Source organism: Jaculus jaculus, chromosome 16 (genome assembly GCF_020740685.1).
Source record: "Jaculus jaculus isolate mJacJac1 chromosome 16, mJacJac1.mat.Y.cur, whole genome shotgun sequence".
Classification (NCBI taxonomy): domain Eukaryota; kingdom Metazoa; phylum Chordata; class Mammalia; order Rodentia; family Dipodidae; genus Jaculus; species Jaculus jaculus.
The window spans coordinates 9,200,081-9,225,385 of NC_059117.1; the positions used below are offsets into that span (position 1 = coordinate 9,200,081).

Consider the following 25,305-nt stretch of genomic DNA (forward strand, 5'->3'; position numbering starts at 1 on the left):
GCGAAGAAACTTCAGCTCTCACTGAAGACAGACAATGACGGTAGACATGTCTCTGCACTCTGTGCACAATAGGAAGCTAGAGGCAAGAGCCCTTGCAGAGACAGCTTTCAAACTGTTCTGGCAGCAGTTGTTTCCATATGCCTTTGTCCCTGTGACGCAAGGAAAGCCAGGCCCCCACCCGCTTGAACAGTAAGCTGACATCTCTAGGACGCCCTATGCCACAAAAGGCCACATTTTCTTTCTTGGCCTCAAACGTGGTCAGGCTGCCTAGTCAGTGCAGACTGTCCTTACTCAGGGTTTAGAACACATGTTAAATGCGAATGTGATCTTACATGTGTTTGTTGGTCTCTCTGTACAGTTTCCTAACTGACGATGGCAGGGCCACCTACCTTATAAGTGATTTGTACAGAAACACATGATTGCAGATCCATCGCATGAAGGCTGCCTTCTTTTCTGTCGCACTTGGCATGTCTTTATGATCACAGCAAAAGAACTCAGTAGATCTTTAGGTAGCACTGCGGGTGACACGATCACCCTCCCCCAACTCCTTTTCCTGCCACCACTGCCAAGTGCAGGAATCCAGCTAGGGAAGGAGTGTGAAAAAGGGATACCAAAGACAGTGCAGGAGAGCCCCCATTGTGGATTAGGGAGATGATTCTCCCTTCCTAAATGTACCTCAGGCAGTGCAGGAGAGCCCCCATTGTGGATTAGGGAGATGATTCTCCCTTCCTAAATGTGCCTCAGGCAGTGCAGGAGAGCCCCCATTGTGGATTAGGGAGATGATTCTCCCTTCCTAAATGTACCTTAGGCAGTGCAGGAGAGCCCCCATTGTGGATTAGGGAGATGATTCTCCCTTTCTAAATGTACCTCAGGCAGTGCGGGAGAGCCCCCCATTGTGGATTAGGGAGATGATTCTCCCTTTCTAAATGTACCTCAGGCAGTACAGGAGAGCCCTCCATTGTGGATTAGTGAGATGATTCTCCCTTTCTAAATGTACCTCAGGCAGTGTGGGAGAGCCCCCCATCGTGGATTAGGGAGATGGTTCTCCCTTTCTAAATGTACCTCAGGCAGTACAGGAGAGCCCCCATTGTGGATTAGTGAGATGGTTCTCCCTTTCTAAATGTACCTCAGGCAGTACGGGAGAGCCCTCCATTGTGAATTAGGGAGATGGTTCTCCCTTTCTAAATGTACCTCAGGCAGTACAGAAGAGCCCCTATTGTGGATTAGGGAGATGATTCTCCCTTTCTAAATGTGGCAGGTGGGTCACTGATAACGTTTAGCATAGGTGAAGGCTGTAGCTTGCAAAGCCACCAAGGTTTCTGGAAGAAGCTTCCATGCAGCCTGACTTCCTCCTTCCTGATGTTCTCTTAACAACATGGGCAGCCTGGACGTGCCCTGTGCCAGAGCCTGCAGCTCTCTTGCTATGACCATGAGGGGTACTGTGAGAAAACCCATGCACAGTGCTGGAGCACACCCTGGCTGTGCAGAGTTCAGGCAAGACACCCAGGCTCTGGAATCATGCGGACATGCATCCAGGTGCCCCATTTCTTATGCCAGGTGTCAGATGTAGTAGCACACTCATACGCACCTAGGGCTCACCAGCACCTTTACCTACCCAGGTACGGAAGAATGGGAACATGGGCTTCATGCTTCAGGCTTGGCCACAGCTACTTGTGATTCACCTGTTGCTATAACTCTGGGGCCATATGCATGTAGACCCCAAACATGCCACATATGACATACGTCACATGCATGCTGCACACACACGTACATGCACACCACTCACACAATCTGTCTTGGTGGTCGCAAGGACAACAGTGTTCCAGTGGATGTGAAAACACCTAGCTTGGATAAAAACTGGTGTTTCTGGAAGAGAGTACTTTCAGCCAGCACTAACAGAATTGTGTTTCTCCTTTCTCGTTGGGCTTCACTAGACCTGAGAAAGCTGCCGTGGTCCCATGTAATGATGAAGAGCTACTCACATCTGGACAGGTCCAACAAACCCTGGCAGAGCTTGATGAAGATCTGGAAGGTAAGGGTCACCTACCTCCCATCTTACTCTGTGAGACTGTAGGTGGGTAGTGTTACTTTTTCTGAGCACACTTTTGTATGACTCCACAAGGAAGAGGTTAAGGAATTCTTCTCGGTTCAGATGGCCTGGATGCGAAGTTTGAGTGCAGGTCAGCACAGGCCTGGGGACTGAGCTTTCTCCACAGTTTTCCCTGGGGCTCCAAAGCAGTATCAAGGAACCTCCAACATGACTATTTAAAATATATGCTGAATAATGACTTCTGAACATTAAATTCATTAAAAAATTTTCCATGTACATTAAAGATAGAAAGGTCCAGAATATACAAATGAGCTAAGGAAATTCAAGATGGAACAAAGAGAAGCAAATGGCTTTATTAGGACTTGAACCTCTTTCTTACGCAGTGGTCCACAGCATGCCTCTCAGTAGGAAAACCTGTTGTCCATGGCAACCCTCCTAGAATGGAGTGCTCAGCCGCACTACTGTTCCCTTCATACTCTTGCTCTTTTGAAAAAATATTTTGGTTTACTTTTATTTATTTATTTGAGAGCAATAGACAGAGAGAGAGAAAGAGGCAAACAGAGAGAGAGACTGGGCATGCCAGGGCCTCCAGCCACTGCAAATGAACTCCAGACATGTGTGCCCCCTTGTGCATCTGACTAATGTGGGTCCTGGGGAAATCAAGCCTCGAACTGGGGTCCTTGGGATTCACAGGCAAGTGCTTAACTGCTAAGCCATTTCTCCAGGCCCTTCCCCCTTTTTTGATGATTGCATTGTGAGGTCAAGACAAATGCAGATAGTTTTTTTTTTTTTTTTTTTTGAGTTAGGGCTTTAGTCCAGGGTAACGTAAAACTCACTCTGTAGTACCAAGCTGGCCTCAAACTCACAGCAATCCTCTGCCTCCCAAGCGCAGGGATTAAAGGCATGCGCCACCACACCCAATTGGATGCAAATGGTTTTAATAAATAAGTATGAAATCTGTTCCTGAAATTAAGTTTGAATTTAGTTAGCAGTCAGGCCTTAAGATGGAACATGAAGAAGAAAGCAGATATAAGACTGCTTCATGTTTTTGTCTCACTCATGTTTTAGTAACTTGTCATTATTGTCAGTATTGCTAGCAGAGCTGGGAATCGGGGCTATCTATGCAGCATCTCATGGCCTGTGACCACTTAACTCACTGCATCATTTAGTGCTATGAAAAGTCAGTGTAATTATGAGGACCTCAAGCCTAAGCCATCCCTCTTTATTTAAGGTTTATTTTTACTTATTTATTTATTAGAGACAGAGAGAGGGAGAAAGATAGAAAGAGAGTGAGAATGGGCGAGCCAGGACCTCTAGCCACTGCAAACAAACTCCAGATGCATGAGCCACCATGTGCATCTGGCTTATGTGGGACCTGGATAGTAGAACCTGGGTCCTTAGGCTTCGCAGGCGTGAGCCTTAGTTGCTAAGCCATCCCTCCAGCCCCTAAGCCATCCCTCTTTAAGAAATTAAAGTGAGAGCAAGTTGTTACACATCTTGCTGTGCTTCTGGTGGATTAAAGAAACAGAAAGGTCCCAACCCAAGTAGATATATTTATGTTTCCGTGTTGAGAACATATTTTCCAGAAAGTTGAATTTAGAAATCTTTTTTTTTTTTTTAATTGAATGATGCTTGCAAAATGTGCCACCTTACCTAGAAACATCTTGGATCTGCAAATGAGCCTGTGTCATATAATGAAAGTTGAGATTCTGGCCCCAGGCATATGTCAGTTATAAATCAAGATAACATTTTAACATGTGTATTTTAAAGAAGCACATACAAAACTAATCCTCAAGACATCAGAATCATGGTTATGGTTAGGGTAAGTCTCGGTGCGGGGATTCTACAAGAAATGACTTGTGTTTATTCTTCTCTGCAGAAATGGAAGATAGTTATGAGACAGATACAAGCTCCGTATCCAACTCCATAAATGGTGTGTCTAACCACTACCTGCGAGAGGCCATAATCCATGCTGGTGACACGGATGTCATCCCTGTCACATTCATCGGGGAAGTTTCTGATGACCCTGTGGATTCAGGGCTGTGTTCAAATAGAAACAATAACGCTGGGTCTTTTGACACGAGAAGTGTTGTGAGTGAAAGAGCCAGCCTATCTCCACAGCAGACTGAGCACAGCCAGCCATATGCTAGGACAAGAGAAAGGGGGCCTGGCCCTTCTCTGCCTTCCGGGAGCAGTAGAAAGGTAATCCAGGGTGCCTTAGCCAACGTGTCTGAAGATAGGAATCCAGTTGAAATGGGCCCCAAGCTGACTTCTTTTGCTTCAAGGCTTCACACAGATGACCTCAATGCACAGAAAAGCAAGATGCTTGGTTTTGCTCACAGTGAGACGACGCAAGCCATTCACAGAGTAAATTCACAGCCAGTGAGTCCAAAGGACAGCGAAGGTAAAAATCCTGCCTCAGGACCACCACCGTGGTCTCAGCCTGGCCAGGCCACAGCGGGAAGTTACGGGCTTAAGTATGGCCTCACTACATATAAAATTGTTCCTCCCAAGTCCGAAATGAAGTGTTACGACAGGGGTGTGTCCCTTTCCATGGGCGCAATTAAAATTGACGAGCTGGGGAATCTTGTGTGTCCCCACACGAACAGCAAGACCATATCCCAGTCCCCAGCTGTTCCCGAAGGAGACACTCAACCCCTGGGGAAAGTCAAAGAGTTCTGGAGGTGCAACTCGATGGAGAGGCCCGCGAGCCAGTCGGCCGACGTCTTGGGCCAAAGAACGTGCAGCAGCAGCAGCAGCAGCAGCAGCAGCAGCAGCAGCACAGCCGCGCCAGTGAAGCCACAGGAAGACGGCGGGCGGACGGTGGCCCTCACCCCGCGGCAGCCTTCCCCGCAGGAGCGCGAGGCACGCCTGGACCAGGGCGGAATCCAGCCGCCCGCCGCCCGCCCTCGCCCCAACACCACGGAAGTCACGTTTCTCAGGCCTCAGAGAAGAACTTCCAGTCAGTACATGGCTTCTGCTATTGCCAAGAGGATGGGACCCCTGAAAGGCCACTCTGATGTGGCAAGGCCACAAGTCAATGCTGGGAAGAGTCATGAAATCAAAGGACCAAAGCTGCCTGGGCCACCTCCCACCCTGAGAGACGAGGCAGCTCCCAACTTCTCAGAGGAGCAGCCACATGAGCAGGTCACGAAACAGCCCAATGTCTACCTTCCCAGCGACCCTAGGGCAGTGTCACCAGTGAGAGACCATCTCAGAGGAGCAATCGGCAACCCACGTGGGAAGTCATCTGCTCAAGACTGTCCTGCAGCTGTCCACAGAAGTTCCTGTTTCCCCCCAGTCATTTCTTCCCAGAAGGATCATGTTTCTGTGGGACAGAGCTGCGGTTTCAATAAAAAGCAAAGTGCGAGTAACCCAAAGGCCAGCTCAGCTTCTGACCCCATGCACACCCTGCGTGGGGAGAGTCCTCCCTCTCCACATGTGGCCGAAGCCCTCAGTTCCAGGAAGGCACTGGTGAATGGCTCTGCGTGGGCCCCAGGCAACAGTAGGCCTCCTCACTCTCCCAAAGAGGCCTGCCCTGCCAGCCATATCATCTTAGAAACAGAGGAGAAGCTCTGTCCCTTACCTACAGATATCCAAGTCACAGACGGTACTTTGCCACACAGCATTTTTGGGCCAAAGAAAAAATTCAAGCCTGTTGTTCAGAAGCCAGCTCCGAAAGACACATGTCTGCATAGTGCTCTGATGGAGGCCATCCACACATCTGGAGGGAAGGACCGGCTTCGAAAGGTGAATGTGGTGGACGTCTGGTATCAGTGCGGGGAGCTCTTGACCAGGGCTTCCACACCTGTCCTAAGTCCTTAGAATTTGGTTGGAGGAAAGGCAGAGAAAGAACAGCCGTGAGTTTACGGCTTCATTGTAACTGGAGTGTATGTCCCTTTCCTCTGCAGCATTGGAACGGGACCACTAGAAGGGCTAGCCACCGTAGGTGTTTGGCTTGTCAAACTCCAGCTCGTCAGCCAACACATGTCCATCCACTGAGCTAGGGTAGTGGCAAGGCCAGGTTATCCCAAAGTGCTATTCACCTTTCTGTTACAGTAACAATCTGTAATAACTTACAAAGGAGAGATTCATCTGGGTTCATGGCTTGGAGGTTCTGATTCACTGTCAGTTGTCACATTGTTTTTGAGCCTGTGGCAAGGGCCACAGTATGGTGGGAACATGAATCAGAACAAACAACTTACCAGGAAATAGAGAAAGAGACCAGGATCCCCTCCCCCATCCCTTTCAAGAGCAACCTTGGACCTCCCAGGAGGTTCCACATCCTAAAAGTTAGGTCACTTCCCAATAGTGCCAAAGTGAGGACCAGGACTCTGATGAGCTTCTGGGGACATCTCAGCATGATAAGTTGGGTAAATAGAACCCAGGCAATGCCACTGCTTCCTTGTGTGGTCAGGGTTGATGGCACGGATCTGTTTGGAGAAACGTGTGGCACGTCAGTTTCATCATTTTGCTAACATCATGGCGTGTTCAGCAGGGTAAGCCTGGGTGGTACAATCCAGCCCTCGAAGGACCTCTGGCCTCGGTCAACAGACACAAGCACAAGATCTGTAATGCTGCTTCGAGTGTAGCCTAGCTCATTGTTTTCCAACAAGATCAACTTCGTCTGAAAAGCGGGAGTTCACCACGAAATAGCCATAGAAAGTTAGTAGAGTGAATGCTGACTCAGTGACACAGCCACTTACTAAACACTGTATGTGATTGTCCGTGTCATACGTGACTGTGCATGCTAGCGCACGGGCTTGCGTGTACCAGTGTTGTCACTAACCCCTGAGTCGTGCACTGCACTAGACATTAATTAGCATGACTACAGCATTGCTATGTGATAGGAATATTTTAGCTGCCTTTCTTGTGAGACAGGGTCTCACTATGCAGCCCTAGCTGACCTGCAGCGTACCAGGGTGGACCTGGATTACCTCAGCCTTGTAGGGAATCTTCTTGCCTCTGCTTCCTGAGTACTGGAATTATAGGCATGAGCCACCCATATTAGGCCCTCTATCACCGATGTGTTACAAAAGTGACTGAAATGTTCTTTGGCATGGGGCTTTGTAGAATCCATGTGCTATCGTTCTCTGGCAATAACAGGAATTTTACATTGTTCCTCCATCACCAAGTCACTTAGCACATCAAAGGTACTACTAAGGGCATGATGATGCATCCCTTTGGTCGCAGCACATGAGGAGCTGTGGTAGGAGGATCACTGTGAGTTGGAGGCCAGCCTGGGGTTTCAGAGTAAGTTCCATGTCAGTCCGTGCTTGAGTGATATCTTCAAAGAAAACAAATATATGTATAGCCAGGCATAGTGGCACACGCCTTTAATCCCAGCAGCTGGGTGCAGAAGTAGGAAGATTGATGTGAGTATGAGGTCAGTCTGGGGCTACATAGTGAATTCCAGGTCAGCCTGAACTAGAGTGAGATCCTACCTTGAATAAAAACAAAAATGATATTGTTTAGTTGCTAAGTCATAGATGATAATTAGGAGTCATTTCTTCCACTTTGTAGATGGGAGACAGGCAGAGGAAAACTAAGTGGCCTGGCCCATTTTCACACGCTAACTTTCTCTTCCAAGTTAGCAAGATTTCAGCACACTTGTCACTGGGGAAAGACAGGACCGGTAACAGGAGGGACATGACCCTAAAACACACACTTGATGCTACCTCAAGGCTCTAGCTCCTAGTTTTTATTCGGATTCCCCTCTACCTCCTAGGGCGTTATATCACAGCAAGTTGAAAATATCCTAAGTTGTGGATGCCTTTTACGTACCTCACCCAGCTAGTGTCCGTCACATCAGCCTTCCTGTGCTCAGAATATTAAATTAGCCTACATTTGAGCAAAGTCATGTAGCCCAAAGCTAGATGAGTCAGCTTGAACACGGTTCTGAAAGTGGAAGACAGGATGGTTAGATGTGTATGTTTTCACATATGTTTTGGAGAAACGTGTGGCACGTCAGTTTCATCAAAGTCCAAAACTCTGGAGGGACCATCTGAGTGTAACTTTTGACAGACAGGTTTGATGCGATAGGCCTTACCTGATAACGCCAATCCTCAGCATGAAATATGTTGACCCTGTTAACGTTCTAGACTACGGAACCCACTTTGGATGGAAGACCAAAGAAACTGTCATATATGGAGACAGAGAGTGAGCGATCTGCCCTGCTGGCAGCCATCCGGGGCCACAGCGGGACTCAGAGCCTCAGGAAGGTAAGAAGGAGGGTCTCCCGTGTGTGATGAGGTCAGGGACCTGCCCAGCCCTGCCCCCAGCAACATTGACGTGTGCTGCTAAGTTTCTGTGACTCTAACTGCATGTTAAACCATCGTCAGAGCCACCAATGCCACCTGCCCAGCACACTGACCCAGCAGATCTGGTAACTGTGCAAGGTGGTCTCCCAGCTCATAGATAGCCTCACATTCTGTATTCTCCTGATAGAAGGCGCAAGGGACTGTCAAAGAGTGCTGGTTCCCTGTGTGGTAATTCCTCACTCATGACCTTATAACTGCAGGGACTAAGCTGCCACATACGTAATGAAACGATGTGAGCATTCATTCCATTAGAGTCATTTTGAACTGTCTTCTTGCTAGGTTTCATCCCTTGCCTCTGAAGAGCTCCAGAGCTTCCGGGATGCTGCACTCCCAGCCCCGGGATTAGAAAACCCTCAGCAAGAACCCGTAGGCCTTCCACCTCCACCAGCTCTGCCACCAACAACCCGTCTGGCCTCCCAGGACCCCTCTGCATCAAAGACAGCTTCTAGGCTCAACGAAGGCACCCTCAGCAGCCCAGTGGATGCCAGGGAAGCGTTGATGGATGCCATCCGCTCTGGCACAGGGGCTGCGAGACTGAGAAAGGTGAGTTTTGGTGTGGACGAGAGTTGTGGAGAGGAAGACTGTGAAAGCCAGCCTTTGGAGGTGTCTTCACTTGGGACTGGGATAGAGAGCTGACCCAGAAGAAAGCCATCTGCACATTCTACCTGCTGCCCAGGGGATAAGATAGAGGCTAACCCATTTCTGTCCCCAGCCACTTCCCACCTCACCCACAGTCAGTGCTGCCCAGGGACAGTGTAGGAGAGAATCCGCATTCACAGGGCTCCTAAAGCCCCCCTCAGGAGCACAGGGCCTTCCGCCAACAGGGCCACCATCTGCTGTCCTTCCAGCCACCCTTTCTCCTCTTCACAACCAATGCAGAAGCTCTTCATGAGCTTCAGGTCTCCCAGCAGAGCTTCCACTTTCTTCTTTCCCATTTTCCTTTTTGGCCTGATGAATACAGGCTTTCACACTTGTTCCCCACCTCAATCTGTAGAATTTGTGGCCCCTGTAATACTGTTTCCAAATTTAGGAATACTAGGGCCAGACGGATTCCAAGAATGGCTTCAGTAAATTCACTAGACCTCTATTCCTGCACTTCCCTGCCAAATATGGAGAGTTATGCTAGTAACATGGAGACTGGGGCATTTTGGACAATGGTGTGTGTGTGTGTGTGTGTGTGTGTGCAGATGCACGACCCCCTTGTGCAAACGCGCAAAGGCCAGAGGAGACATCAAGCGTCCTCTCATCATCACACTTCCACCTTTCTTCCTTGAAACAGAGTCTCTCACTGAACCCAGAGCTGCCATTTCTGGTTAGACTGGCTAACTAACAAACCCCAGGGATTCCCTGTTCTCTGCTCCCCACAGGACTGGGAGTTACACAGACATTCCTGGGCATATCCAGCTGTTTTTTGGGTGCAACACACTCAAGGGAATCAGGCCTTCATGTTTGTGCAGGAAGTGGTCTTTCCTGCTGAGTCACCTCCCCAGCCCTATTTTGGATTTTCTGAGAGATTATTTCTACACTTAAACTATGTCTTCTATGTCCATGGAGTTTATGTGTTGATGAATTTATGGACTTGGGTAAAATGAAGGAAAAGCGAAGAGATGTAATGAATCACTGATATAGACTCATAAAAGTCAGACTACAGAAATAAGTACTGCAGAAGATGATGTCTTGAGTACAGCTCCAAGGTTCCACTGGGCCCCAGGTTTTTCCCAGTGACAGCGTTCCACGGCTGGTGGCTCAGAACCTCGTTGGAGAAGCTACTGTTCAGTGTCTGGCCACTTGTAAGCCTCATATGTAAGTTCCCAAACTCACATTTCCCAACATGAAGTCCATAGGAGACATCCGCGTGCTGAGTCCAGTGTTTCAGATGTTTGCACTGACCGTCTGTGTGTCTAATCATTTATCAAGGGACTCTTGTGTCAAGCTGTGATATGATTATCTACTTCATCTGTGCCTCTAAGGCATCGTGACTGGCACAGAGTGGCACCTTGTGTGTGTGTTTCCCTTCCTGTCATCAAGTGAGCCAGTCCACGGTGGTCTGTAAATATTAAGTGGAAATTTCCAGAAATCAATCATGAGTTTTAAACACCTTTTCTTATAGCATATTTTTGTTAACGTTAGCTATAGCTGTTGGATCTCTCACTGTGCCTGACATACAAGGTGCACTTTTCAGGTGTGTGCATGTCTAGGGCACAGCAGAGCGCACATGGGGCTTGGTGCTCCCTGCAGTTTCGGGCACCCTCTGGGAGTTTGTGAGGAAGGGACAACCAGTTTGAATGCTGGTAACACTCTCGTCTCACTGCCCACACATGTTGTCTCACTAGCTGGTTGCTGGAACTTTTCAAAATCCCCACCTGCGGCAATGCAGAGCACACTGAGCCCGTGAGCTGAATGGCTCAGGGTCTCGTGGCTAACGAGTAGTGGGCTACAAACTTACACCTGGAGCCTGCCTCCTCTGAGCGTTCTCTTATTTATTTATTTATTTTTTTATCAAGAACATACTTTTTATTGGCACATCATGTGTTGGTACCATCTTTTCCCTCCTACCTACCCCCATTTCACTGAGGGTTCTCCTCATTGGAGTTGCTGGTACCCCCCCATGGGATTGTGGGTCATGTGACAGTAGAAATCATTTACTGGGGGTTGGTCTGAGTATGACACCCCAACCTGTGGCTCTTATAACCTTTCCACCCCCCTTCCTCAAAATTCCCTTGAGTCTTTCTGGGTGTGTCTTATCTTATGTGTCCTTCAGTGATGAGCTCTAAAGAGCCTCTAGATTTCTTCTTCAGTAGGTGTTGAGTGTCCTCAGGGTCCGTCTCCTTCACCCTGATGCTGACAGTCAGGATCGCCATGGAAGCAGGATTCTTGCTCATCTCCCCAATTTCTCTGTGGTTTCAACTGGGCCCTGCCTACAGTGTAAGGCTTTATCTCCTGGGGACCTTCTAGAAAACAAAAACATATTCTCCAATGGAGAATGAAGTCAGCATAGGCTAAATGGGATAAGCATTGTTAATTTGGGGAGACTTTGATGGATGTAACCCCTCTTTTAGCCAAATGCTAGTGGAGGCTTGTCATTGGAGACCATAATTCTGTTGTTATTATTTTTTTGGGGGGGGTGTTTTGAGGTAGGGTCTCACTATAGCCCAGGCTCACCTGGAATTCACTATGGAGTCTCAGGGTGGCCTCAAACTCACAGAAATCCTCCTACCTTTGCCTACCAAGTGTTGGGATTAAAGGCATGCGCCACCATGCCCTGCTAGAGACCATAATTCTTGTGTCCATAAGATTCTGACCTGGTTCCCAGTTCCAGTTGTGAGTTCCTTTCCACTGAGCAGAACTCTTAGCTAATCAGGAAGCCATTGGTTCCCCACGTTGGCAGAGTGACATTGTTGCACGGGTGTGTACATCTTGTGAGGCTGATTACTCACACCATTGTTGGCCCCTTTACCCAGTAGCTCATGTAGTGCTTTCCAGCACTAAATGGGCTGTTTGGGGTCTGGCACTCTTTCTGATTCCAGCCAAGTCTCTCCATGTTGTGTTGGCAGCATATGGTGTCTTCAGCAATAAGTTTTTCCTTTCAGCCCAGGTGGGAAATCAAGTGCTTTGACAGAAGCCTGTCTTGTCTGGGGGACCTTGTAGGTCTCTCCAATCAACAGCTCAATGTGGATACCAATGAAATTCTGGCCTGAGAGTTACAAGCCAGAGCTAAATGTTTTAAGGTTAGGCTTCACACCACCTTCTCTAGGCCCCTTCCTTCCAATTCTCCTCCCTCTACTTCCTGAAAGAAGAAAAAAAAACAGAGTTGGAAATAATCTGAAAACAAAAGAGAGAGAGAAAGATGCTGTGCTATGGAAGAAATAAATGGACAAAGAGTAAGAGGGTCTACACCAAACCAAGCCAGTTGAACATTTGGGGAAGAGGAAGAAATTGTCCAGTATGAACTCCAGACATGTTTGGATAGAAGGTCACCATGACAACAATATCCTGGCTAAGTAGAATTCCAGGCTGACATTCCTCCATGACCTCAGCTTTCTGATGGCTTTGTAAAGGATATTTAGAAGATGAATTCTTGATCACTTTCTGGTTCTTACGCCTACGTGTTTTGAGCTGTCTTATCCAACCTGGAAAGTTCTGGTCAGCAAATAGGTGTTGTTAGGCTGAAATCAGGTTCCTGAGTGTCAAGGGCACACTAACACTGAGCAGGTTCTTGTCACTCTGTCTGTCACTTAGCCAGCAAGATGAGCTTCGCCATCTGACCCAGGAACAGCATGGCCCACCATGATAAGCACCCCATTCAGCCTCTCAGGGATCCTGAGCCAAGCTGTCCTTTCTGGATCCCACACTGGCTTCCCTGAGAAACTCACCTGCATTTCACCTCACTGGGGTCCCACGCTGGATTCCCTGAGACACTCAGCTGCATTTCATCTCACTGGGGTTCCATGCTGGATTCCCTGAGACACTCACCTGCATTTCATCTCACTGGGGTCCCACGCTGGATTCCCTGAGACACTCACCTGCATTTCATCTCACTGGGGTTCCACACTGGATTCTCTGACTCACCTGCATTTCATCTCACTGGGGTTCCACGCTGGATTCCCTGAGACACTCACCTGCATTTCATCTCACTGGGGTCCCACGCTGGATTCCCTGAGAGACTCACTGCATTTCATCTCACTGGGGTTCCACACTGGATTCCCTGAGACACTCACCTGCATTTCATCTCACTGGAGTCCCAGGCCAGATTTCCTGAAACACCACCTCCCTTTGCAGCCCACTTGCTTCTATTGCTCTGCCCTTTTGGCATGAGCACTGGGGCATCAAGGGCTGCATTTGCCATTCAGGGAACAGCTCATCTTTTGTCTAACCAGCTGGTCAGGTGTCACTTTCCTGCAATGTGTGGACCACAGGGGTTTGTGATGGCTTTGTGGCAAATCCCTGGAATGATAAATCACTAAAACTTTGCCTCATTGCTTCTGTAGCTTCCTTTCACCTTTATGTCTTGTGTTTACTTATTTCCTTTAATTACTTTTATTTACTTATTGTGTGTGTATGCATGTATATATGTATATTCACGTATGTGCAGGTGCATGTATATGTGGAGACTAGAGGACAACTTCAGGATTGTTTCCTTGGGTACTATTCACCTTTGTTGAGTCAGGGTCACTCAGTAGCCTGAGACTTAGATAATTAATTAGACTAGATTGACTGGCCAGTGAGTCTTAGGGACCTGCCTATCTTTGCCTCTTCAGCACGGGGATTATAAGCCCACATCAGCCTTCTTTTTTCTTTATGTGGTCTAGCGATCATACTATCCGTCTTCCAGGTGAACTGTCTCCCAGCTTCCTCTGGTCTTTAAAACTATGCTGACCACAAGGAAAATGCCACAGATTCAAGGCTTTTGCTCTATGGGCTGAGTTCTCCACAAGCATCAGGTGTGGTGATCCTTGTACCTGGGAATTCAGTGCCAGCTCTGGCACAGGTATTGCCAGGAAAGAGTCATCTGACCTTCCCAGGGTTGACCTGGATGGGGGAGGGGGTCTGCAGTTCACTTCTCACATCATAGGTATTCCTCCTCCCCTTAGAAATGCTACCTTCTCCTTTCAACTTGGAGGCCAACCTTCCTGGAGTCCTTCCCATGGATTTGGAGTTTTAAGTACAGGAACCTACAGTTGCAGGCAAAGTGGGAAAGTTGGTCATCCTATTTGTAATGTCACTTCCCCATGGGCAGGATGCCACCTATGAATGAATACAGAAGGGTCAACTTGATAGAGAATGAATAATTACCAATTAAGTCATTTTTAAATTGTTACCATCTTTCAAGGTAGTTGCAATGACTGTTGCCCTCCCAGCGTGAGTATAAGGGGCAGGGAGCTCTGCAGCTGCTTCACTTTCCTCCCACAACAGTGCGGGCACGTGCATTCCCTCCCACAGCGGCCCGCTCGGGCTTCAGCGCACTCAGAGGCCAGGCTCCATGCTTGCCCACCTCCCACAATCACTCCTTCTTCCCCTCAGTCCTTCATGAACAGTAAAGGTAAACTGTGCACGTTTCCTTTAACTACCATGAGTGATCTGTGTTAATGCACATGTCACAGGGCCTGGAATGCATACCTCCTCCCTTTTTAATCCCTGTTTATATGTAAACATGAACCTGGCAGTGCTCCATTCCCTATCCCTTCCAGAAAAGCCTGCCAGGGTGCAGGAGCTGGAAAAGCTGCTGGGGTAGACAGAGGAATGAAACTGCATTATGCTTGCCAAAGCTCTCTGCCAGGGACAGTTAGAGATGGGGGAACTTTTCAGAACAAATGAACAACTTGGTGAAAGTTCCAACTTTGTACCTTGCAGGTTCTCTTTGGTCCATAGAAGACAGAACACACTCCTGCTTCTTATCTGCTTAGGAAGGAAGGTTGTGCTTTCCACTGCATGACGGGCAAGTGGGATACAGGTGTCCTAAGTCACTCATCCTGGCCAGCCCTTCCTGGGTCATGGCCACGACTGTACCCAGACATCTTATCAGCTCCTGGCTGTCTTGAGCCACAGCACATGGTTAGACCCCCACAGGTGCCCTCTTTCCCACTGCAAGAGTCACAGGTGCAGCTATGCATGTCACACAACTTGGTCGTGACAGGAAGTCCCAAGAATACTGATTAGACTTGTGACACAGGAGGCCCCAAGTCAGGGAGGATGAGCTACAGTAGACTTGTTCTTTCTCAGCCAAAGAGAACTCCATGTTCCTAAGACTAGGGAACAGGGATTTATGTCAGCCCAGAACCAGCTCGAGAGAACAGCCACATCACATACCATGTGGCTGCTCATGAGGTAAGTCTGTGTCTGCTTAGACTGGAATAACATCAAGACACTAGAAGTTGGTTTTGTCTCTGGAAGGTTTGGCCCAGGATCTGGGGACTGCTCTCCTGACTTACCTGTCGTCCCTGCACCAGAAGCCTGGGGCTTCACAGATGCTGTTCCCCATACATTATTCCAATGAATTTCCACTCAACCCTCATGCTCCTGTACTAATTCAAGCTCTCTAAAAGGCTCCCGCAGGCTGGCTTAGCTTTCCTCTTTCATTGCCACATAGCTTGACTTTCCCTTGCTGATCATAACTATTTTCTCTAAGAACCAGTGAACTAGTGTGTGCTTCTCCTTGTGTAGCATGGGCTCGTTGGATCATCAGCACCTTTTATAGCTGCTGGCGCAGAGCAGGTTTCCTTCATGCCCTGGAAGGAGCTCAAGGACACCACCCCACATGCCATGAGTTCGACCCTTCCGGGCGCAGCTTACTGCCTATGTGCTCAGAACTGACTCTTTCATAATTGTTTTGAAATCTTGCCTGGAATCCACGTCAAGTTGTAAGCACATACCTTCTTCCCCTTCTGGAAGATAAGATGATTTTTTTTTTTTTTTTGAGTATTCAGGCTTCATCCCTGGCCCATTTGCATCCTGCCCTCTGCAAGCAGCTGCTGGCTGTCCTGTGAGTTCCTCCTGTGCCTGGCATCTGTCCACCCAAGCTGGGAGAGAAGCACTTAGCAAGTGAATTTCTTGCTTTCCTGCCTACTTCTTTGCCCTTCTCAACACTATTTCCTATTGGTTCTGTACATTTTACTGCTTTCCACATAATGATTGTTCTTGTTGGCAGGCAGGGAATCAAAAATAAAACTTTAATTTTTAAAAAATTTTTTATTTATTTATTTGAGAGCGACAGACACAGAGAGAAAGACAGATAGAGGGAGAGAGAGAGAATGGGCGTGCCAGGGCTTCCAGCCTCTGCAAACTCCAGATGAGTGCACCCCCTTGTGCATCTGGCTAATGTGGGACCTGGGGAACCGAGCCTCGAACTGGGGTCCTTAGGCTTCACAGGCAAGCACTTAACCGTTAAGCCATCCAGCCCAAACTTTAATATTTTTATAGCTTTGTCTGTTGGCCTCCCATGGCAAGCCTTGGCCATTGGAAGTTGTTCTTTTTGTTGAACAACAACAACAACAAAAAGAAAAATGAAAAGAAATTATGTTAGCAAGCTTGACCCTTGTAGGGTGCTCTGGCTTCTGGCTTCTGGCTTCTGGCATCTGAGCTGAGCTCTGGTGCACAGCCTGCCTCCTTAGGCAGGCACTGCTCATTCCTCTTCCCACACCGGTCTGCTCTCTCCTAGCCTGGCGCAAGCCCTAGACCACAGACCCATATCTTGCTTCAAATTAGATGGCAGTCACTCTCCAGCACATGATAAGGCTACGCTAAAGTTACCTGTCATGATTTTAAGTTTAAACTATGCTGGTGGTTACTCTTCATTTTTATTTCTTTGGTTTTAATATTTTATTTATTTATTTATTTATTTGAGAGAGGCTGATAGAGAATGTGCATGCCAGGGCTTCCAGCCACTGGAAATGAACTCCAAATGCATGTGCCACCTTGTGCATCTGGCTTACACGGGTGCTGGGGAATCAAACCCAGGTCCTTAGGCTTCACAGGCAAGTGCCTTAACCACTAAGTTATCTCTGCAGCCTGAAGGTTACTTTTCTCTCTAAGCTCTGTTTTGTGGAATTGTTACCTTGTTGGTTCTTTCCCACGTTGTCCTTTATACTTTCTCAAATACCAAATATCTGGAGTATTACTTTCCCCCTTCGAAAGGTTTTCTTGATTTGCCTCCATATTTCTGTTCCTGGAGGTGAGCACTGACTCACATATGTGCCTGCCTGGGCATACAGCAGTGACCTCAGCTGACCAGACCAGTCCAAGCAGGGCTTCTGCCCCCGAGAGCAAAGGACGAGCAGCCTCTTTCCAACACTGTCTGCCTTTGGCGTTTCTTTGCTGGACCTACTCCCGCTTACCCCATGTTCCAGGCAGGTTCACATTGCGGGTAGAAATCTCCCAACCAAGAGCAGCTTGTGTGGAGAAAAGAGGCTTATTTTTGCTTACAGGCTTGAGGTGGAAGCTCCATGATGGCAGAGAAAATGGCGACATGAGCAGAGGGTGGACATCACCACCTGGCCAACATCAGGTGGATCATAGTAACAGGAGAGTGTGCCAAACACTGGCAAGGGGACACTGTCTATAACACCGATAAGCCCCAACAATACACTCCCCCCATGAGGCAGTAATTCCCAAATCTACATCAGCTGGGAACCTAGCATTCAGAACACCTAAGTTTGTGGGGGGACACCTGAATCAAACCACCACACTCCATGTGCTGTGAGAGGTTCATGCTGCTAAGGCATCAGCCTCCCAGGGTATCTCAGTGTGCGGGTGTGAGTTCAGTGGGGGTGCTCCCTTAGTCTACAGCCTCGTGTTCAAGCCTTTTTACAGACCACCAAGCCCAGCTCTCAGTGTTCTCGTTTGGATTTGGGGAGTCCTCCCAAGGCCCACATATCAAAGGGTTGGTCCCCAAGGTGTTACTCTCGGATGGTGTTGGTGCCTTTTAGAGGAAAGTCCTAGGAATTCTTCTGGTCATTGTTGGCCTACCTCTGGCCTTAAAAAGGATTACAGTACTCGAGTCCATTCCGATTTCCTTTTTGCTTGTCTGCCGTGAAGAGAAAGCCTTGTCACATGCTGCCACCATGATGGGCCTCAGTAGGCTCACAGTCTTGAAGCCAACCAGACATGGACAGAAACAAACAAAACTATGAGCCAAAATAAGCTTTACTTCTGTCTAAGTGATTCACCTAAAGAATTTTCCTTTTAAAAAAAATATTTTATTTTTATTTATTTATTTATTTGACAGAGGGAGAATGGACAAGCCAGGGCCTCCAATCACTGTAAACGAACTTCAAACTCATGTGCCCCCTTGTGCATCTGGCTAATGTGGGTCCTTTGGCTTTACAGGCAAATGCCTTAACCGCTAAGCCATCCCTCCAGCCCACCAAAGAATTTTCGATATCAGCCAGCAGCATGGCTAGCACACAGCTCTGGAATGGTGCAGCAAATAATGCTACCAGCCCCTTGTGAGATGGTGTTGGCCACTCTCTGGGGATTTTCTCTCATTTCACCAGTGAAAGAAATGGGTTAAGAAGATATGAGCCCCTCTTCCAGATGCACCTAGCTAGGGTGCAAGTCCACACTCTATAATATGTACACTTAACTGCCCCACATATTCTGATCTGAAATCTAGGTACTATTTGGTGTGTGTGTGTGTGTGTGTGTGTGTGTGTCTCCTCAAAGCCAGCAGCATTGTTTGCTGGAACACCTGCCACGGGCTCACAGCCATCTCTTCTCTGATTTTTGATAATCCAATTCAACTACCCCCATTTTTCATGTGTGAAGATTTTTTTTATCATTTCTTATGTGAAATACCAAATGGAAAAGTTGAAATAATTGTACAGGAAACACCCTTAAATATAATAACCCCAATAATTTATCATAACACATTGCATATTATTTGGTCTTGTATCTCTCCACCTGCATTATCTCCCCTTCCCCTGCACAGAGCACTGTTCTTTTCTAAGAAAGGATCTCACTGTGTATCCCAGGTTGGCATTGAACTCATGATTCTCCTGCCTCAACCTCCCAAGTACTGAGACTACAGGTGTCCTACCAATATACCTGGCTCCAATTTTATTTTTATGCGCTTAAGGTACATTGCAAACCTCAGAATATATCACTTCTAGGTAATTTAGCCTGCATAGCTGTGGAATTTACTTTATACAGTTGTTTTTAGGTAAAAGCAACTGTATGCAGGGTTATGTACGTATTTTAAGGAAAGTATTTGCTGAGCTCAAATCAGTTTAACAGTTCTCAATCTCAACAAATTTGAAATTGGTTCTGAATAAACCAGTTTAAAACAAAAGTTAAACATAAATTTTTATATAGACTTTATAGGTGTTATATACAATAAATATACTATAATAAATATGTATTCTTAATATATAACACTAAAATAAATATATGAATATGTAGTTATATAAAATTGTCAGGATATACTACTGTGCCTGTTTTGGAGTGATTTGTAAATATTTGTACCATAACACAGCAGGAGAAAAGTAAAGGTCAAAGCGAAAATCAGTGAAATAAAATAGACAATATAGAAAAATTAGCTAAATCAACAATTAATCTTTAACAAGAGTAAATTTGATAAAGCTGTGACTAAATATGTGAGGGGAAATACTACTTTTTTGGCAGTTCCGGGAATAAGACATGTGGCATTGCACTGATTCTGAAGATATTGAAAGAGAATATTACCATGAGGAATGTCACAAACAGCTTTATATTGACAAATTATGTTAAACACAAAACTGAAAAGTACAAACACAAAACTCAAAAAATACATATTCTGAATAGTTCCACATCTGTTAAGCTGAATTTTAAGTATACACCACACATACACACTTCCATGCCCAGATAGTTCCAAAATGTAAAGAAAGTGAAAAAATAGTTTATTCTGAAAACTGAAGAGAGTATTCTCAACTCACTTCATAAAAGATTAAAAATACAGAAAAATGGGCTGAAGAGATCGCTCAGTGGTTAAGGTACTTGTTTGCAAAGTCTAATGACCAGAGGTTTGATTCCCCAGTACACTTGTTAAACCAGATGAACAGTACTACATGCATCTAGAGTTCATTTGCAGTGGCTGGAGACCCTCTCTCTTCCTCTCTCTTCTGTCTCTCTCTCTCTTTGCTTACAAACAAACAAATAGCACTTTGCTTTTAAATCTAGATGAAGATATGACAAGGAAGAAAAGAGTATATAAAAGGAAAGTGTGTGGTGATAAAGAGCCATTTCTTCCCAGAATGTAAGGTTGGCTTAAAGTAGTTAAAATCAGTCCCCCATGTGAACAAACTACAGAGCAAAAGCCCATCTTAATAAATACCTTAAAGGCACTGGACAATATCCAATGTCCATCTCTTAGAATAACTCTAAAAAGAAATGAACTTCCTCAAGCAGATGGAGAGCATCAATGAGAGCCTGACAGCTGATCCCATCATAAGGGTAGAAGAATGACTACTTCCCCAGATCAAACACGAAGTAGGGATGTTTGTTGTCACTACTCAATAGTCATGGAAATTCTAGTCATTGCAACTGAGCAACGGAGGCAGGGAGAGCTGGAGGACAGGAGACTGGAAAGGGGGAAGGAGGGATCTATATTCACATGCTATATTTGTAGTAGTTTTATATATAATTGCCCTGAAATTGGAAAGAACTGCCCAACAGCAAAAGAGTGAATAAACAAATGTGGTATCCGTGCGATGCGTCGCCGCCCAGCACTGAGGCCGTGCTGGCATGGGCAGGAGCACAGGATGGACCTCAGACTGATCATGCTGACGGTGGCCGGGCCACAGAGCAAGTGCAAATACATTGTTCTGTCTCTGTAAAGTCTAGAAATTACAAAGTCTTCTACAGTGTTAGAAAATCAGTAGTGTCTGGGGACCTTGAAGGCGCTCTGGGGGAGTGACACAGTCATGATCTTGACTATGGCAATGACTTCATTGGTACTTGCATTATTAAAACATGCCAAGTTTAGCCTGGCGTGGTGGTAACACTTGTAATCACAACACTCATGTGGGAAGCAGAGGCAGGAGTTTTATTCACAAGTTCAAGGCCAGCCTGGTCTGTATAGTGAGACTTTTTTCTCAAAAAGCAAAGCAAGCAACAGGAACAACAGAGGTCATGCCAGGATTCAGGGCGGATTTGGACATTGGGTGCCCTCTTCCGTCACTCTTCCACCTTGTCTCCCTCAGCTTGAGTCTCTTCCTGAGCAGGAGGCTCCCTGTTATTTAGCTACACTGGCCGACCAGGGAGCCCCAGTGCTCCTCCTGTGTCTGCCCCCTTCAGGGCTTGGGTTACGGGTCTGCCCAGCCATGTGTTTTGTTCTGTTTTATGTTTTGGTTGGTTTGTTTTGAACATAGGGGCTGGAGACTTAATTCAACTGCCCATGCTTGTGTAACAAAATCTCTTACCCTGTGAGCTGCCTCCCCAGACCCACAGTTACATTTTAAATGTACGCAGACATTTCAGTTAAATTATTAAAAGAAAAAGAGCAATTTAAAAGAAAATCTTTCTCCTTCTTCTTATAAACCTCATTCCAAAAGCTGACTAAATGCTGTACACACTGGCGTGGCCCTTTGCATCTATACCTTCCTTCACTTAGTTCTAAGCTCTCCTCCAGCTAAACCCCTTCACAGTCAAACACAAAGCAAGTTCACTGTCACCCACTTCCCCTTTATGGTACAGATGTCCACTGCAGAGAATCAGAGGTGAATTTCAACCCTGGGTTTTCTTCCATCCCTCCTGCTACCTGTCTTGCTAGACTTCCTGTATCAAATTGCTTGTGCGGATTTTGGATTAGGAATTTAATCCACCCTTGCTCTTTGAAAACTCAGGAGCTCCACTCCATGAGCCTGGGTTTCTGTCATTCCACCTGCACTGCTCTGACCTCCCTGCCCATCTACAGGGTCCCGAGGGTTCTGGTCTTCTATGCCAGTGTCTCCAGAGGGCCAATGCCACTCTCCCCATCTCCACTCTGGCCCTGGAGGTGGCTCTTCCACATCACATCTCTTTCCCTGCTTCTCCTGCGGCTTGTGTCGCCATCAGCTACTAACAGCCCTGGCTTCATCTCCTCTAGGGTCACTTGTGAGCAGGCTCTGCTCAGGATTGGACAGAGGAGCATCCTTCAGAGCTCCTTCCCTTGTCTTACCTTGTCCCTTCCTCTTACACTGCAATCTGTAGCACCTGTTGTGCTGGACACAGTCCACATTCTGGTCCTTAGACCCGTGAACACCATCTTTCTGCAAATATTGTTGAGCTTGTCTGTGGTGCGGATTGTGGCCACCGCTTCTGTCCTATGCTCCTGACCTCTGTCTTGTCTTTTCATACCTTCTCAACCAGCGACAAATACAGTCACGTCTCTCACAATTTCTGGTGGCTTTCTGGCCCCCGGGACAGCTTGCAAGCTACCATGGACCCTGCGCATGCAGATTCCAGCATCTCTTGCAGCTGGCCCTCCGCCCCCTGAGGCCCTGTGCACTGCACTCCTTTTGCCCAGACCCCTCCCTCTCCGGCACCCCAGGGTCTTTGCACGAGGGGTTGCTTCTGCAGGAAATGCTCCCAGATCAATTTCTACTTTTCTATTTCAGACCTCCAGTTGGATGTCACTGCTACAGAAAGTATTTTCTTAACCCCAAGTCTTGGCTATCTATCCTGAGTGCTCTATCACAGCTGCCCTTTATCTGTCCTGTCACTCAGCCCACAGAGTCACCAGGCACACTCCCCACCTCACTGCATATCACGAATGGGGAGCAGAGAGTCACGTTATCCCCTTCGTTCACAGTTCTCAGCAGCAGCCCAGGAGCCTGTTCCCAGACAGGGTACATGACACTCAGGGCAGCGGCAGGGCTAAAGGTGCCAGGGGAGCCTCCCCCCAAGGACCACGCTGGCTGCTGGGAGCCATAGGCAGTGGCTTCTCTTCATGAAAGTCTGGGACTCCAGAGTGGGCCCTGGCCATCTGGGAGGATGAGGGTCTGCCCCGTGTACTGAAGCGCTGTGGGGAAGGCGTAAGGTATGCCAGGGCTTCAGTCCTCAGACAAGGGCGCTAATCCCTGCAGAGGCCCCACCATCCTGAGGGTCTAGTCACATCGCCAAGGCTCCACCTTCCAGTGCCATCCCCAAAGACCGAGGCTCTCAATTTAAAAATCTGGGTGGGGGACAATGTGCTTCCACCCCACAGTGTGCCTGTTATTCTGAGTTACAGTTGTGGGCCTTTGGGAAAATGCAGCCAAGTGCAGAACCAGGACCAAGCAGAGACCCTGCACCTACGCGATGCCTCTCTCAGTCCAGTCCAGTCACAAGTGTGCTCAGTTCAAACACTAGTGAGGGAAAGTATTCCTTTCACACAGACCCTTTTCTTTAAGACACACTTATTTTTTTCCATCAGAGGCAAGAGAGAAAGTCCAACAGATCCAGTTTTTTTTGGCCTGGGGCTATCAGGGGAAGGGGAGGGCTGAACTGATGGTGGAGGTGTGACCTGTCCTGTCAAGTGGAGTGTGCACTTCATCATGCACGCGATACACTCTTGCAGAGTGCCTGTCGCTGGGTGTCTTCCCGCCCACACGCACTTTCTAGCAGGAGAGAGCATGCCTGCAGAGCACCAGAATAACACGTGGGCAGTGTCTCCAGAAGAGGGTCTGCAGACAGATGCCATTGCACTCCATCCACAATACTTCCCCACTACACAAGCACACACACACGCTTTTGTTTTCTCAAACGCAGTAGCAAGCCATTGAGAAGCTTTAGTCCTAACAATATTTTGGAAAGGCTGCTGCTGGGGCAGTAAACGCGATGGCTGTCAGTCTAGCTGCCGGGGTGCTCCCGTAGCACGAGGGTGGCCTCACACACCGCTCTTCAGCACCGGCCATCTGCAGCACTGCTGCCCACGGGACCCAGTAACTTTACTTGTCTCCATTGCAGGTGCCCCTGCTCGTGTGAGTTGTGAACAGAGGACTGGTCGTTGCAGAAGCCTCCTCCACGGCACCCAGAGCCATCATGGGAGGAGCCCTCATGCCAGGAATTCCCTTCGTGTCTCTAGAACGGCTCTTCTACGGTGCATTCTCAGTGTACCCTGGAATGGGCAAAGGGAACGTACTAGTCTGCTGTGTGGCTCATGTGCCAAGGACATGTGCGCTGCCTCTGAATGCTCACAGTTGCCAATAAACTGCTCCCGGTGGTGAATGATGGGCCCAAAAGGGCTGGAACCCAGCACCATGCACGCTTGATTCGTAGAGAAGAGTCATGCCTGACATTGACTTTGGACCTTTGAGGCTGACCACATATACGTGGTTAAAGTCATTTACTCGTTTAAAATCTTTTTAACTGGGGGTGCATAAACAGACAGAAGCAATGAGAATGCCGTGTGCTGCATGATGCTGTGTGTCGGGGGGAGAAGAGTTGGAAAGCAGTTTCACAGGTGGCCATTGCTAGATTTGTGCCCTCACTCAGGAGCCGCTCCCACCTCACAGAGGGCCTCAGACCATGATCAGACCAGCTAGGCTATGAAAAGTCCACCCGTGCTGCCTGGAACACATCCCCACTTGACTGTCGATGGGGCGTTTCTGAGTCCTCAAAAGGTGGTGGTTGGCAGAGATGAGAACCACACAGGTCATGTCCTATATGTATAGCTGGCCCCACGTCCACCAATGGGCTATGAAGTGTGGCAGGCCACCCCCCGAGGGAGCCTGTGTGCCGAGCCTGTGGCTTCGCGGGGAACCTCCTGAGCTCCTGAAAAGGGCCAAGGAGCAGTGAGTTGGTTGCCTCTCTGTCAGGGAAGGACAAGTAAAGTGCTGCATATCACGTGACTTGCGCTCCTGCCCTGTGGTTAGTCTTCTCGGAGCACATGGTGCTCAGCCACCATATATATATATATGCATATATATATATGGCAAGCTCAAGCACAGCAGTGGTTTTTCACTTACACGTATTTCTAAAACCTTTTGTTATATAGAGAAAAACAGCAGTAGAACCCAAGTTCATGAAATAAAATTTCTATCTTAGTGAATAAAAGAAAATCATGTTACTGCTTCACACCGTTCAGGTGTCAGCATCAGGTAGAATGGGGACTTGGTGTCGTGTGATTAACGTTCCTAAGCTTTCTCAGTGAGGCAAGAGCTACCAGCCAATTGCTCTTCGTCACAGCTGTCTGATCTCTTAGTGCCACAAATAAATGCAAATCAAATCCTTTAACTGTCATGTGGGTTTCGTGCTAGTGTGCCGGGATACCTTCGGAGTGGAAGGATTCATTTCTTTAGCTAAAAACTATTTTGACTCTTGTCTCAGCTTTCCATTACTGACTAAACTCCTGAGATAAGCAACTTACATGGGAGAACGGTTTCTTTTGGCTCAATTTCAGAGGTTTCTGCCTAGGGTCGTTTGGCCTTGTTGCTTTGGGCCCGTGGCATGGCTGTGGTAAAGCCGCTGCTTTTCTCGTGGCAGCAGGAAGGAAGGGAGAGAGAG

The 25,305-nt window shown here is 47.6% G+C and overlaps 1 protein-coding gene across 2 annotated transcripts in view; it reads left to right on the forward strand.

The window, feature by feature from the left end:
* Positions 1-25,035, forward strand: part of Cobl (cordon-bleu WH2 repeat protein) — a 229,437-nt gene extending 204,402 nt beyond the window's left edge. For both annotated transcript variants that reach the window (XM_045136083.1, XM_045136084.1), the window contains 5 exons: positions 1,935-2,032; positions 3,930-5,800; positions 8,152-8,271; positions 8,650-8,913; positions 23,767-25,035. In XM_045136083.1, coding sequence (XP_044992018.1) covers positions 1,935-2,032; positions 3,930-5,800; positions 8,152-8,271; positions 8,650-8,913; positions 23,767-23,784 — 2,371 coding nt within the window. In that variant the 3' untranslated portion in view covers positions 23,785-25,035. The remainder of the gene's footprint in view (positions 1-1,934; positions 2,033-3,929; positions 5,801-8,151; positions 8,272-8,649; positions 8,914-23,766) is intronic.
* The last annotated feature ends 270 nt before the right edge of the window (positions 25,036-25,305 follow it).